We start from the raw sequence: 15,615 nt of genomic DNA on the forward strand, positions 1-15,615 counted from the left end.
GATATAAAAAAACCACCAGAGTGATCCTCCCTGTGAAGACACTCCATGCCAAGGTATGTGGAGTCTGCTGGCGGAGCCGCTCCAGCATTATTGGGTAAGGGACAAGGCTCTACTTCTGAGCTTAAGGTTAGAGAAATGCAAATAAGCAGGGACAGGAGCTAAAAAAATGTTTCTCTCTTTGAACTTAACCCAAAAAAGCTGAAGGAATGGCTGGCTCCATAGGTCTGGACATAACATGCCCATTGGTTTCTCCTTCATTTTCATTTTTTCCTCAAAGCTAATCCTGGCCTTTGAAAAAGAAAATGCTATCTGCTGTAAGAATAAGTCATACCTTAGACATCTCACTGAGCAGGAGAGAGACGGTGTGTTATGTTCCCGTCACTCTGGGAACAGGAAGCTCAGAACCGACAATGTGATGGCTCACTTGCTTCTAGATTTGCTGCTCCCTGTGAAGGCAACGGCAAGTGTGACAGTTTAATTTAAAGATAGATTTGTCCTGAAGCAAATAAAGAATATTGCTGCTATTGCCTTCACACTGTACACATATGCCTGGCACTGCTCAGTTTTGCTGAGAGCCTTTTGCTTTGATAGCCCAGCAGGGGATGTGAAGAAGTCAGATGATTCTTTTCATCTTCATTCCCCACCCACCAGAGGGATACAGGTAGACCAGAGATTCAAATCATTGCCAAGGAAAGGAAAGAGAGCCCAGACGGGAGTAAGCAATGTTCCGGGCATGGAATACAGATGCCCAGGTCTGGAAAATAGAAAACAAGCTTCGTTTTACTCCTTCCACATCTGGGGGAGAAGCTCGGGTACCTAGTAAAATGATCACGTGGTTCCCACTTAGCAGAGCAGGCTACTGGTTTCCATAGACAGCCTTTAATCTCTCCCCTGAAGACTGTTTAATGTATCAGTCTTTTTTTTCAGTCAGAAATGACTAATGCTGGGTTTGTGCACTTTTAGAAACTGCATTTGGCTTTTTTTTTGCATAATAGGTTATGAGTAATGGCTTCAGAGAACTAACATTGAGTTATTCAGTGAGCTTGGCTTGCAGAGAGTTCAGATTCCAAATAGTTAATCATATCCTTTTAGATCAGAAGGTCATTTCCCTTTGTCTGTATCCAGAGAGCTATTTTAAAATAGGTTTTGATCAAATCAACTAAGAGTTTTCATATTAACAATAGGTTGGTAGTGTAGAAATAAAGATTATATTAATCCAAGCAGTGTTATTGCCGTCTCTAAGTAGTCTGTTAGACTTTAACACATATTCTTGTTTTAATTTGGTAGTTATGTAGAATTCATAAATGCCAGTGAGTTGATATGTCAGGATAGACTTGTTGTTGATGTTTTTTTGTTTTTGTTTTTGTTTTTTTTTTATGATCTTGGGGTTGGTACTCAGAGCCATACGTATGTCACACAATTGCTCTTCCATTGAGCTATATACCAAGCCCACAGAGTTTGTATGCTGAATTCTGTGTAAAATATTGCTGGTCCTTTGGTCTCATAGGCTTATCCTCATGCTCTCTTCATATTGGAGGGCATTTAGAGTTCCTGGTTTATCCCAGACAGTTTTAGCCTTGTATAGAGGAGCTGAACATGTACGTGTAGAGTGAACTCTAATGATAACAACTTCTAGAAGGCGGGGCTACTGCTTTAGTTCCCATCATACTGAATAGCCAAGAATCATGGGAAAATTCAATGAAAGGCCAGTATTGATGCCTGGGAAGACTTAGTTAGCTGTGTGTCTTGGCCTGATAAGGTTATACTTCTAGGAGTAGGTGTTAGTAATCCTGGACCATAAGAAAGACATATCTGGGATAGATAAGAAGAGTAGCAGGCGCTGACTCTCTGACAATCAGTGAGGACAGACCCCATGTCTAGGATATGCCAATAGAAGGTGACAGGAGCTGTAAAACCAAACAAAACCTTTGACCTTTGCCAGTAGGCAGGTAAAGAAATGAAGTGTTGATCCTTGTTTTCATTTCCTACTGAAAGTATCAACCCTGGGGGCAAATGTAGATGAAAACTCTCTCAAAACAGAGAGAATTATGGAATGTGTCAATTCATACAGTAAAGCCCTATTATGGAAGCTGACCATTAATACAAAATGGTTTGCCTTGCCGCAATATAAGCTGCTTACCTTAGAAATATTTGTTTTTTTTTCCTTAAAAATTAAGAACTGATTTATATATAGTAAAACACACAAGTCTCAATAAATGTTAAGAATATATATATATATATATATATATATATATATCGTCATATAATCAACAGTTAGATGATTATGTATAGCATTTCTAACACCCCCTTCACATAGTTAATTAATTTTCAAAGTTATCATTATTAATTGGTTTTTTAGTTTTAATTATGTGTGTGCATGTGTGTCTTTGTGTGAGTATGTGTATATGCGTGTGGTACAGTTACCTGTAGAGGTCAGACAAAAGCATTGGATCCCCTGGAGCTGGAGTTACAGGTAGCTGTGACCCACCTGAAGTGAGTACTGGGAACCAAACTTGCATCTTCTCAAAGAGCAGTAAGCACTCTTAACCACTGGCCCATCTCTCCAGGCCCCATTGATGATTAGCTTTTACTATTTCCTGACTGTCATATGGAATCATGTAACAGAATTGTCTCTTTAACTTAATGCAGTATGATGTTCCTGAGATGCACATGTTTTATTGATGTTTTGTATAAATATATGTACTCATGCACTTCTAGGTTGTTCCTCATTTTCCTTTGTTGTGAATAGGCAAGTTTTTATGAGTGCATACATTTTTTCCCTCAGGTATTTCTAGGTCTGTATTGGACGTAGAAGTTTCTAGAGTAGTTGATTAATTTTGGATTCCTGCTAGCATTATTGAGAGTTCAAATTGCTTCTTATTCTTTTCAGTGGCTAGTACTTTCAGTCTTTTAATTTTTTTCCATCCTAGAGAATATATGTTGATATTTTTCTGTGATTTAAGATTACATTTCCAAGATCAAACGTTATAGTGAACACATTTTCCTCTGCTTTTTTGGCATCTGGCTCTCTCATTTAGTAGAGTGCTTGCTCAGAGCCTGCTCAGATGTTTTGCCAGTTAGTTGGCTGTTTGTTGCAGTTTTCAATATTCTAAATATATAATATATTCTAGTCTTTTTATTTAAAAATTTCAGGCAATATGTTTTGGCCACATTTTCCCTATCTCCCAATTTTTCCCAGATACTCCCCAGTAGTCCTTTGTCAGATAAATGTTATGAATCTTTTTCCACCTGTGGTTTGTCTTTTTACTTTACTCAATGTCACCTTTGATGAAATACAATTTTTGGTTTCTTTTGTGGTTTTTGACTTTTGCATCCTGACCAAGAAGCCTCTTCCCACTTCAAGGTCACAAAATATATTCCTACGTATTCCTCTACAAAATTCTTTTTTTTTTAAAAAAAAAAACTCTCTATGGTCTATATTTTTTTAGTAAGTGTTTCTATCTGTAAAATTATTTTCAGCTTACATACCCAATATAAATGATTTTATTTATGGATAATATAATGCATATTCAATAACATTAATATCAGCAAAAGACTTTATCCTAAGTAAAAGGCTTGAGTAAATTAAAGTGCAAAAAGACCCCAGTGAGCATGCCTGCGAATAATGGAAGAGACCCTAAATTCATTCTAGTGCTGTCATGTTTGTCTTATCTTACCTGGCCCACGGAGAGAGTAGGACCATCTGCATTGGCAGGAACAAAAACAGTCTCACTTTTGGTTGCTGATCTAGGGTCACTGCTTTTAAATGCCTTGCCCCATTCTTATCACCTAATTCCTAGAGCTGATCTTGGCTCTGGGCTGACTGAGGTTTTGGCAAAGATGCTGGGAATTTGACTTGGGCTAATCTCTGGGGAGATGTAATGTTTCAGAACTTTGAAGTCCTTTGTTGTGAGGCTTTGTAAACTAGGTGGTGATTAAGCAGTTGGGGAGGATGATGTTGTCCTTAGGGATAGATGACACCACTGGCCACATCAGAATTCCATTGACTAAGGATCAGGGGAGTCACTGGGCCACATCCACAGGGCAGCTCCTTGTAGGATTTGGGCAAGAATGACTTCTCCCTGGTATTTGTTTCCTCACTTCAGAGGTATATATAAATATATATCTCCATATATATGTATATATATATACATATATATGTATATGGATTATTGCTTTGAAATAGTACTCCTTACATATTTTAAACTGGCTGTTGTTTTTGAATTAACATGTATGTAAAAGACAGATGGTTATCTGTACATTTTCTTGTGTGTTCTGTTGTTTAATTTGTATATAGTGTGTCTAGATGTCAAATAATTATGTTTGATTTTTAAAATTAGAATTTTACCACACAGAAAAAAGACAGATTTACTTTTTATTTGTCTTTATGGGATAACATGGAAGATGAAATTAGGTACAAAAGAACTTTTTCCCCTAGGCTGTTTTATTTTGATGACTGAGGCATATGAGAGACAAGCTAAGGTAGACAGTGTCTATGAACTAGAATCAAAGTGTTGAAAGCCATGGCAAAGAGATTGCAGAGGTTTCAAAGTCCACATCTGCTCTTTTCAGGGCACCCTGATTAATTTCTTCTGGCATGAAGAGAGCCTAACAGATAGCATCAGCGAAGAGGGGAAAGATCAGAAACAGTCCACAGTCCGAGTTTGCTTATGATTTCACACTAAATTTCAGAAGGAGCAAGGACTTTATCTGTCTTTGGCGAGCATATTTCTTAATAGTTGAACTTGCCAAAGCCAGCATATCCTCATCTCTACATTTCACTGTGCTGATCTGCCAAAACAGAACAGAATGCTGAACATGTGGTTGAGTGTTATTAAGAACTCGAATGTCTTTCAAAGATGAGATATCCTGTAAATAACATCTTAGCATCTTTGAAAGATATGTATCTTTATATTGTATTTATCTTTATATATATGATATATATACATATATGAGATATGTGTAATATATATATTAATCTTTTCTGTTTGTTTGCAGAAACAATGTATCAACCTACAGGCATGTTTACCTTCTTAAAAATGGGACTAAACTGGTGGAGTAAGGATTATGGTCTCATAATTTGGCCAGAATCTTGGAGAACTGACCAAGAAAGTTTCATTTGACACCTAAAATTACCCATATTTTAAAAATAGAAAGCAGAGGTTATCATAGTCACATCTCATTTATAATTACTACCTCTTGATGAACTGTTATTCCCTTTATTATTATGTAATGGTCTTTTATCTCTTCTAATTTTGAAGTCAACTTTATCAAATAGCAGAATAGATGCCCCAGCTTGTTTCAGCTTCCAATCATGTGATAGATTGACTTCCATCCTTTGATTCTCAGTCTATGGATGTCTTTACTCCTGATGTTTTTCTTAGAGACAAGAGCTGGTTCTGTCTAGTTTTGTTTGGTTTTTGTTTATAAGTCCAGTGAGCCTGTCTGTGTCTCCTTGTTGCTGATTGAAGAGTATTCATAATTAAGGCTTTTACTGAGACATGTTTACTAATTCCTATTATTTTGATGATTACATTTCTGGTTGCCTGGATTATTGTTTTCTCTTTATTTTCTCATGCGTTAGTGTTAGGGTTTTGCTGATTTACTGTGTTGGATGTGATAGAGTCTTACCTAGCTCTCCTTTTTTTTTGTTTATCCCTCTCATGAAACTAATTCTTTCCCTGTATTTAATATTTTTTTGGTATCTTTTGAAGCACTACCCTGGTTGTCATAAACAGCCTTGGCTTGTGATTGCCTTGGTGTCCTTATTTTTCCATCAATTTTGAATGAGAAATTTGCTGAATATAACATTCTTAGTTGTTAGTTGCTTTCAGTACTTGGAATATGTCATCTCCTGCTTTTTCAGCTTTAGGCTTGACTGACAAGAGAGCTGATGTTATTCTGCTATTTCTGCTTTTGTTGGAGAGTTATCCTTTCCCCTCATGTAGATTTTAATATTGTTTATTTGCTTTCTAAGTTTTTGGAGATTTTATCTATCTATCTATCTATCTATCTATCTATCTATCTATCTATCTATCTATCTATCTATCTATCTATCTTCAGGTACTGCTGAGTCTATTTAGCACCTGCTCCTATGCACATGTGTTTCTGGTTGACCACTAAGGATTGGCTAACACATTAGGAAGCTCATCCCTGGAGAGCCCTGATTTTCTTTTTCTCAGCAATCATTAATTTTCTATCTAGGGGTGAGGGCTTGTCAGCTTTCAGCTATCTAAGTTGGCATGGCCACTGGTGGTGTCATAATGCAAGTCTGGTGTATGTGACTTTATTGCTAAGGTTTCATGGGTGCAGCTTCCCTGTCATGCATAGAAGACATTATCTCATCCCCTGGCTCTTACAATTTTAAAGTTCCCTTCATCTGTGATCTCTGAGCCTTAGGTATAGGGGTTGTGTGTTTTAGATGTATCGATTGAGCATGGGCACTACACAGTCAGCTATTCTCTAAATTTTGACCAATTGTAAGTTACTGTACTAGTCTCCGTCTGCTGCAGAAAGAAACGCTTCATTAATGTTGGGTGAGAGCTACAAGCACACACACACACACACACACACACACACACACACACACACACACGCATAAGTGTTTAGAATACAGTTATAAATTATACTGGTTTAAGAAATTTGTAGTAGTAAGTTCTCCTCCATGGTGCATAACCTCTCTAACCATGGGTAATTAGAAGTTTACAATGCCAGGTGTAAATTCTCTCCTATGGATCAGGCTGTAGTCCAATTAAATAATCGTTGATTATTCCCAGAATATATATGCCACTACTGCACCACTAGGTGCATCTTGACATCTGGACATTGTTGTGGTTCCTGGGCTTTACAGCTGTGTAGGGAATATTGACTGGTTTTCTACCTTGGCAGCTTGCACAGTATCTTTGGGTAAATGAAGAGGTAGCCTTCAGAAAGGGGCTCCCAGGTTACTTCCAGATCAATTCCATGGATTCATAGGCTTGGTATTTTGATTATGTCCTGGATTTCTGGATTATTGTGATCATTTTGATCTCTTTTTCTCCTCACTGGTACTTGAGTGTAGTATTGCTTTGACCTTGTACTATGCCCCTAATATTCTTCCTTCAGCTTGATTGAGTCTATCAATGCTGCCTTCTACTGTGTTTTTTATTTGGTTGCTTGAGCTTTTTATTTTCAATGTTTCTATTTTTTTTCATCGAAAATATCAATTTCCTTGCTGACTTTTTCAAATAGGTTGCTGATTTTCTCATCCACTGTGATGATTTTTTCCCTCTGTGTTGCTGACTTTCCTCTCTAGTCTTCTTCTTTTTTATTCTTTCTTTCCCTTACTAAGAACATTAGCAAGTGTTTTTTTTATAAACAAATGTGCATTTTAGCTACTGACCTGGAGGTCTAGCTGTCAAAAGGCCAAACGATAAATGGAAGAATTAAATATGGAGCAGGGAGGAGATAGAGTAGAGGGGAGGAACATTAATACAAAACAACCCAAAAAGTCCTGATAGGTAAGGAGTTAGTTATACAGTCCAATAAATAGCCTGCCTCTACAGAGTGATTAGTTTGGCATTTACTTCAATGGCTCGTCAATCAAATGGAACCGTATTTCCTTATCTGAATATATCTGGATTCTGGATTGTGCTAAGTAACAAAAAATTACTTGTTTCTTATCTGAGCATCTTCATACTTTCACTAGAGTTACCTAACTATAGTCAACACATCTGTTCTGAGGACTATCTGCTGGTGACTCAAAAGAAATGTGGACTACAAAAAGGGGCAATTGACCTATAACTATAGTTCAAAAACAAATAGTCTCTACATAGATGCAGAAAATGGCAGCTAAAGTAGCAATGCGAAGGCTTTGGTTGTAGCATTAATTAAGCATTTTAGTTTAAAAGGTTTTTGTTGTTGTTGTTGTTTATCTTGTGACCTGGAATGAACAGGCATCTTTTTGATATAACTGAATACTTATCCAGAGATTCTACTTAACATCAATATATGTGGAAGAAACCGCTCTCTATGGGTAGCAGTAATATGGATTATTGAGCCGTATGAATACAAAATGTGTAGAGTTAATTAAGACTAATATGCATCAGTGGAAAAAAGATGATCAGCATTCATTAATTAGTCCTCTTTATGGTTACTTGTTAGCTGTCAGAAAGCTAAGGGCCTCTCATGCAAGCCAGAAGAATGAGTCATTCAAACTGATTTTCTGAAATACAACTACAGTACTTTACTTCGATTTTCCCATTAATATTATTGTTGCTGGTGCTGTAGTTTTTGAAACAGCGTCTCACATAGCCCAGACAGAACTCCTGGTTCTTCTGCCTTCCCTTCACTTGTATGTGTCATCATTGCATGTGGTAATTTTTGAAGGCAGGCAGTAGTGACTATGAGGCAGTAATGCTAATGACGATGGAAACAAGAGTATAATCCTAATTAATTTGCTGAGAATTATTCCCCATTTGCCATTATTGGGTTGTTTTATCTTGAATGGGTGCCCAGACACTGGAGAAAGTGTGTGTGTGTGTGAGAGAGAGAGAGAGAGAGAGAGAGACAGACAGACAGACAGACAGACAACTGGCTAGCCTGTGATTTCTTAGAGGTTAATTTTTTAAAATGTTGGTTTAGCAGCAATATACTTGATAAATCTGTAATTTACCCAGAATTTCAATTTATTTAATGGTGTTTAAAAATCCTGAATTGATATTTTTTTCTTTAAACTCAAAATATCCTACCTATCCCAAAAGCAATATTCTGACTCTGATGGTGTGGGCTTCAGGGAGTGTGCTAAGAGACCGAGAGAGCAGAAAGAAAAGCAGTCTAAGCATAGCCGCAGTAAGGGTCAGCCCTCAGTGATAACTCACTTAGAAGCTTCCTTCCCATGAGAATTGGAGGATTTGATCATTCTTACTTCACATATTACCCAAAACACTTAATGTGGGTGGGCTGGATTTTTATTTAACATGATTGTCTCAGTGGGCATATAAAATTTAGACAGTATTTCCCTTCTGGGGCTAGGAGCTAAGAGCTTTGTTTATTTGTGTATCTCTACCACTTAGTGGGTTTGTTGTTCTGTACATGCTAAAATATATTAAGTACTTGGGGAATAGGTTAATGATGGATGAAATGACCCCATTACTCTAGTTGGAATTAATACTCTAACAGGTAGAATTCACTTTTGTGTTAAGTGGAATATTATGTACAAAATTTCCTGTAAACTTGGGTCTTTGGGGCCATTCTGCTTGACTTTTGTCTATCCCAGTGACTATTGCTTGTACTTTTGTTTTCAGAGTACTGCAGCCTGAAAACATTTTTGCCAAGGTTACCCTGGTCATTGAGAATGTTAGAATGTGGTGAAGAGACAATAACTTTGTACTTATTTCATATGTTTAGAATTGGGGATTCTGACTACAGAGTACTGAACTGGAAGTCACCATCAAAGTTTTCAATATCAGCCTCCTTGTTATAATAATCAGAACTCCTACTGAGCTAAGGACTCAGAGCTCCCAAACAGGTGACCTATCTATCCTGTGAGGTGGGTGCTTTTGTTAGCCACAGTTTGCGTGAAAGACAATTTAATTCTAAAGTGTTAGGTATACTTCTCAGGCTCTCCCAGTTAGAAAGTAGCAGAGTCAAAATCTGAACCCAGCTTTGTCAGACTCCAAAGCCTGCCCAAAAGTAGGGAAAGCTTTGCCTACTTTTGATGGCGCTCTCCTGGCTCTAATTTGTGTGCACAGTTTGCAATCCCATAGGGCTACTTCAGCTACATGATAGACTTTCTTTTAAGCATCACTCTCTTTTATAGAAGTGCTATCTTTAGGGAGGAGTTGCCTTATTTCTTGTTGCCTCCTTTCTCAAGAACTTGTTCAAGCTCTGCCTTCAGTGACCATGGCCTGTGATCAACTCCTCAGCTACTCTTGAAGCTGCATGGAACAGTTTCCCACTCCTACTTGTGACTACAAGGTTGGGAGAAGTCAGAAAAGAAAATTATAGGGCAGAAGTCCCCTCACGACCTGCTTTCTGTTTTGTTCTCTGCAACAGATTGAAGATGGAGGCAAGGCAGCCTTGTCCCAGAAGATGCGGACTGGTGATGAGCTGGTGAATATCAATGGCACTCCATTGTATGGCTCTCGCCAAGAGGCCCTCATCCTTATCAAAGGCTCCTTCAGGATCCTCAAGCTGATTGTCAGGAGGTAAGGTACAGGTGCCGAGGCCATTGAAAAGTGCTTGATTGATAATAAAGCCTCCATAAAGTGCCATCTCTATCATTATCATCAGCAAGAGAGGTATTTCATGGGAACAGAATTGTGCAGACAGCTAAAGCAGAATGGTCAAAAGGCTGTTGGTTCATATTTTGACACTGTCATATACTCAGTATACCCCTTCAGATAAATGCTTCTTCAGAACTCATTTACTCGCTATTCTGAGGACTCAATGACTAAAAACATATAAAGCCAAGGTTGTTTTTTTTTCTGTCTCCTCTGTCATAACAGTCTTCATTCAATCATCACATATCAACAAAGATGTAAAAGAATCCTACTGCCAGCCATGGTAGACTCTTTGGAGGCTATGGCAAACTCCAAGTCAGAAATGTTACCCTTGTATGGTTTAACAAGTGAAAAAAAAACATGTATGTGTCAAAAAAAATTAATAATACAAAGAAGCAATGAAAGGTTTCACAGAGTTCCTTGTGGTCGTTAAATAAATTGCTTAGACAGAAATTGCTAATTAAAGAGAAAAAGGGGTCATGTCAGGATTCAATAAAGTTACATTCAAAAGAGGAGGTAAAATTTGAGCTAATGAGTAGGTAGAATTAGAAAAATAAACCATCAGAAATAGATAGATTTTTGGCTAAATGGAACTACACAAGCAAAAGGAAGGGCAGGGACACCATTGGGTGTAGTCATGCCAATGCTACCCCTTTTAAATTTTTTCTTTGTTTTCTGAGATTATGATGTAATTTCATCACTTTTGTCTTCTTTCTCCTCCAAGTCTTCTCCCCTTGTTTGCTTCAAATTCATAGTCTCTTTTTCTTTAATTGTTACCACTGAGAGCAGGAGAAACAGTCTTCCCCAGGAATGTTGCATAAGGAGCAGCGGGCCCCGTTCCTGCCGCTCAGCTCCCCGGCTAGTTTTACACCCAAAATAACAACACATAAATTGTATTCATTTAAATACTGCCTGGCCCATTAGCTCTAGCCTCTTATTGGCTAACTCTCACATCTTGACTAACCCATATCTAATAATCTATATGCCACCACAAGGTCGTGGCTTACCGGGAGGATTCTAATCCATGTCCATCTTGGGCAGGAGAAACATTGCCTTGTTCTCAGCATTCTGTTCTGTCTACTCCACTCACCTATGGTCTGACCTATCAGGCCAAGCAGTTTCTTTATGAACCAATGAAAGTAACACATAGAAAGAAGACCCACCTACATCATTTCCCCTTTTTCTGTTTAAACAAAAAAGAAAGGCTTTCACTTTAACATAGTAAAATTACATATAACAAAACAGTTATAAAGCAAGAATCACAGTTACAACATCTATATCTTTTATCTTTTATAATAACGAAGGAAAACTATAACTATCTATTTATTCTTCAACTCCATCAAAGACTCCAGAAGGATATAATATTACCTAAGTAAACAAGAAATAAGCAACTTCCAAACTCTAGAAATAACAGAGACATCTCGCTGCCTACACAGTCACCCAGAGTTCCTCTGTACTGTTGGGGCATCCATCTTCGGCCTCCAGGCCCATAGTATCCAGCAGACATTTCCATGAAGCAGGAAATTTCAAAGACAGTTCAGTCGCTTTCTTTTGTATCCTGCAGAATGTCTCGCAGACTCTTTCATGAATCAGGAACCCCAAAAGACCATCTCACCTTTAGGCAAGTTCAGCAGTCCTTTCTCTATGGGTTCTTTGTGTCCAGTTTATGCATCAGTTCATGCAAGAGAAGTTTCTTGCCCAAATGGCTAACAAACTCCATAAGGAGCCTCTTCGATGCCCACCTTCCTCTTGAAGTAGCTGGTGCTGCCAGGAGCAGATGTGTCTCATTGTCATGAAAAGTTATTAAAACATATGAAATTCCATATTCTGTAGTCTTTGAAAGATATGAAGAATGCCCATCTAACTGAAATTTATCTCTATATATCTAGAAAATCTAACTAACATGACTACAAGCTTTACTATTATTGATGATTATCCATTAACAACCTATATTTCCTAATTATACATTAGATTTTTAAATGAACTATACAATCACAATACCTTAATTAAGATCAGAAATACATATATATATAATAAAATTGACCTAAAATTTATATCAGTAAGTCAAGTTTTATACCAATGTAAATTATTCATATCTATATCACAGGAATAGTACACTAATTGGTTATCCAATATCAAATGGTCAGTCCCAAAAAGATAGACATGCAAATAACATTATATGAACTTGACAGGTTGTGTTTATGTATTTATGAAGACAGACAGACAGGCAGACAGACAGACAAACAGACACACATTTTTTTTATTGTGGTCCTGGGGATGGATAGCAGGGCCTTCTGATGCTAGCTAGACAAGTGTTCTCACATTTGAGCTCTGTTTACTTCTGTGTCTTCTTCCTTTTGACTATGTTTTAACCAGTCTCCTTTATTACTTGATTATCACTTTGACCATGCCTTAAACATTTTGTTTTCAGAAGTTCTACCTTTTCTGATATCATAATACAGAAATTATAATATGGACATTTATATTTAGATGTGCCTATAGAATTTCAAGTACAATATGTTGTTCCAAGCCTAACACCTTATTCTTTACCAAAGCTTCCTATCTTGATGATACTCCAGCAACCTATCCAGAAGGAGAGCTATCATAAATTCTTCTATTGATCTCATGTAACATTCAAACAATTTATCCAAACAGTCTTTCCCTAAAACATAGAAGTTTAGAATTACATGGGGTAGATTATATAGAGTTCCATTGGTTTATTGCATGATCTTCTGGTACCTAGTATTAAGTCATGCCTTTCCAGATATAGGCATCATGGTAAGTAGTGCCTTGTACTATATAATAGCTATGTGATCACTGATTTCATTTTATTTGAAGGGTTGCTTTTCCTATGCTAGCGATGGACTCCAAGGCCTTGAGTATGCTAGTCAAGTACTCTGCCATGGATCTGCATCTTCACCATTTTGAATTGTTATGATTTATATTTTAAGTAAGACTTCATGGAGGGTTCACTTGGTAAGAGTTCTTGTTTAGTATCATGAATGCTACTCCTTGGATCTAGTGCATAGAAATGGTAATTTCTTGAGTAGCATTATTATTATGAGGTTCAAATGATTTAATTTATATAAAATTCCTCTTTATAAGTACTAGTGAGACTTGATCGTGCTTGACTTCCAAGGTCAAGGTGGTTTAGTCATAGATGCATAATGCTGTATTGTGGAATTTCAGTCCATTCCCTTCTCTGAGGTATAAACGAAGCATAATTGGAGTAACCAAACACTGTCAGACGGGAAGTGCATTGGAACTGTAATGTGCATTGTACCCTAGTCTGCAGAGTATTATTTCCTGGGAAACCAATTGGGGTGGCAAATATCTGAACAGAAAATATGGCTCTTGGTGAATTTCTGATCGTAGAAAGACAGAGGCCCTTTAGAGTGTGAATACTGTCAGAGAAGTTTCTGAGGTTAGTTCCACAAAGGGATGTGAAGATGCTGGGGTTTTAACCACTCACCCTCTCTTCTTTCTCTTCTATAGCAATACTGCCATTACAAAACATCACTTAGGAGTGGCTCTAACTACAGTCTTGGAAATGTCAGGGACCTTTAATTTTTATGGGGTAAAAGGATCTATGGCTCCCAGGACCTACATTTTCTACCTTTTCAGCACCCCCACTTCAGCCCTTATTACTTGAGGTATTCCATGCATAATTTATGAGATGATGCTGCCCTCTTGTGGAAAGCTTAACCTTCCCTATGGACTACTGGGGACATAGTATAGGAAGTTAGTTCCTTCATGCTTAGTTCCAATTTACCCTCTAGCTTATGAAAACGGTCTCTGTTCTTCATAAATTAACACATAAAAGAAGTGTGATATACTTATAGTTTATAAGTGTTCATCCTATTTTCTTAGACACAAGTGAAAGGACCTTGGTTTAAGTATATCATTGACAAAGTTCCAATGCTGGACTTTAGGTCTTGACTTAAGTCCTTTGAAGATGGACATACAAAGAGACCTTAGAAAATGGCTTATTCTGAAAACCCAATCCACCAGCTTCTCTCTCTCTCTCTCTCTCTCTCTCTCTCTCTCTCTCTCTCTCTCTGTGTGTGTGTGTGTGTGTCTGTGTGTCTGTGTGTCTGTGTGTGTGTGCGCACATGCACACACACACGCATGTGTGCACATGCACACTTCTAGGGATCAAACCCAGAGCCTTGTACATTCTAGGGAAGCACTTTACCTCTGCACCACATCCCCAGCGCTATATTGATTGCCCTTTAAATGATGGTTAACTAAGTCAGAAATCAAGGTGGCATTGTCAAGCCACCTCTTGCCTCACTCTCAAGTCCAAGTAATTTCAAGCCTTCACATGTCTAACCTGCCCTAAATCTCTGTTAGTTTGTCTCAATTCAATCACTCTTGATTTCTCACCTGTACTATTTTGAGAGCCTTCCCACTGGCTTCTCAGCATTCAGTTTTATCTCTTTCCAATCAATCCATGCTTCAAAAAAAGGGTCTGAGCAGGTCACTTTCTACTTGAAAAAAAATTAAAAATAAGAGCCATAGAACTATGCTATTTTCAAAAGGTTTAAATGAATAGAATGTATAACCATATTAAAGACATATTCATAAGCAATTTCGAATATTTTGTTAATTATGGAAGAGTTTCGTGCATTGTAATTTGATTATATTCATCCTCTTCCCCATTTATTCCCAGCCTCCAATTCCATACCCACCCAACATTGTACCTTCATGGATTTTTTTTTTTTTAAAAAGTCAATCCAAGTGGTCCTGCCTATATGTTTGTGAGTGTGTGGTCATCCACTGGACCATTTTTTGATCTACCAGGGGACAGACCCTTCACGAAAACTAACTTTCCCTTCCCTGCAAGCTGTTCTTTACCACTAGCTCCTCAGCGAGGGCTAGAACTTTATGACTAAGTACCATTTTTAACTAAAAATAACGATATCTAAATATCTAAAAAAAACCTTTTAGCAGTAGAAAAAGAATTGATGAAAATGTCTGCACTGAAGACTTTGACATAACTTAAGCATGAAAACAAAGAACACCAAAATGTTAGTACTTGGAAAATTTGAAAACCTAAGTTATTCATTATAATTAATAAAATTTAAAAATATTTTATAGGTAGTAATTCATTATTTTCAAATATTCATGGAAAATTTTAAAATGTTATACTGCAGAAAATATATGCAAATTCTTAGCAGCAGAAGTGACATTGGCTTTATTTCTGATAATGTACAAATTTCCCAAATTAAAACAAAAATCTTTAGCAACTTTAATATAGCAGAACACATTTATATGCAAATAGCAAACCAAAGAAAAAGTAGCAAAGTGATAAAAATAATAAAGTTGAGAGCATGACCTGTCAAAACTTTGA

At 37.3% G+C, this 15,615-nt stretch overlaps 1 protein-coding gene across 2 annotated transcripts in view; it reads left to right on the forward strand.

Annotated features, from left to right (window-relative positions):
• The window catches only part of Shroom4 (shroom family member 4), a 203,680-nt gene that overhangs the window by 96,436 nt on the left and 91,629 nt on the right, over positions 1-15,615 (forward strand). For both annotated transcript variants that reach the window (XM_048461482.3, XM_085684438.2), the window contains exon 2: positions 10,036-10,187. In XM_048461482.3, coding sequence (XP_048317439.3) covers positions 10,036-10,187 — 152 coding nt within the window. The remainder of the gene's footprint in view (positions 1-10,035; positions 10,188-15,615) is intronic.

Source organism: Myodes glareolus, chromosome X, assembly GCF_982192425.1.
Source record: "Myodes glareolus chromosome X, mMyoGla1.1, whole genome shotgun sequence".
Taxonomy (NCBI): Eukaryota; Metazoa; Chordata; class Mammalia; order Rodentia; family Cricetidae; genus Myodes; species Myodes glareolus.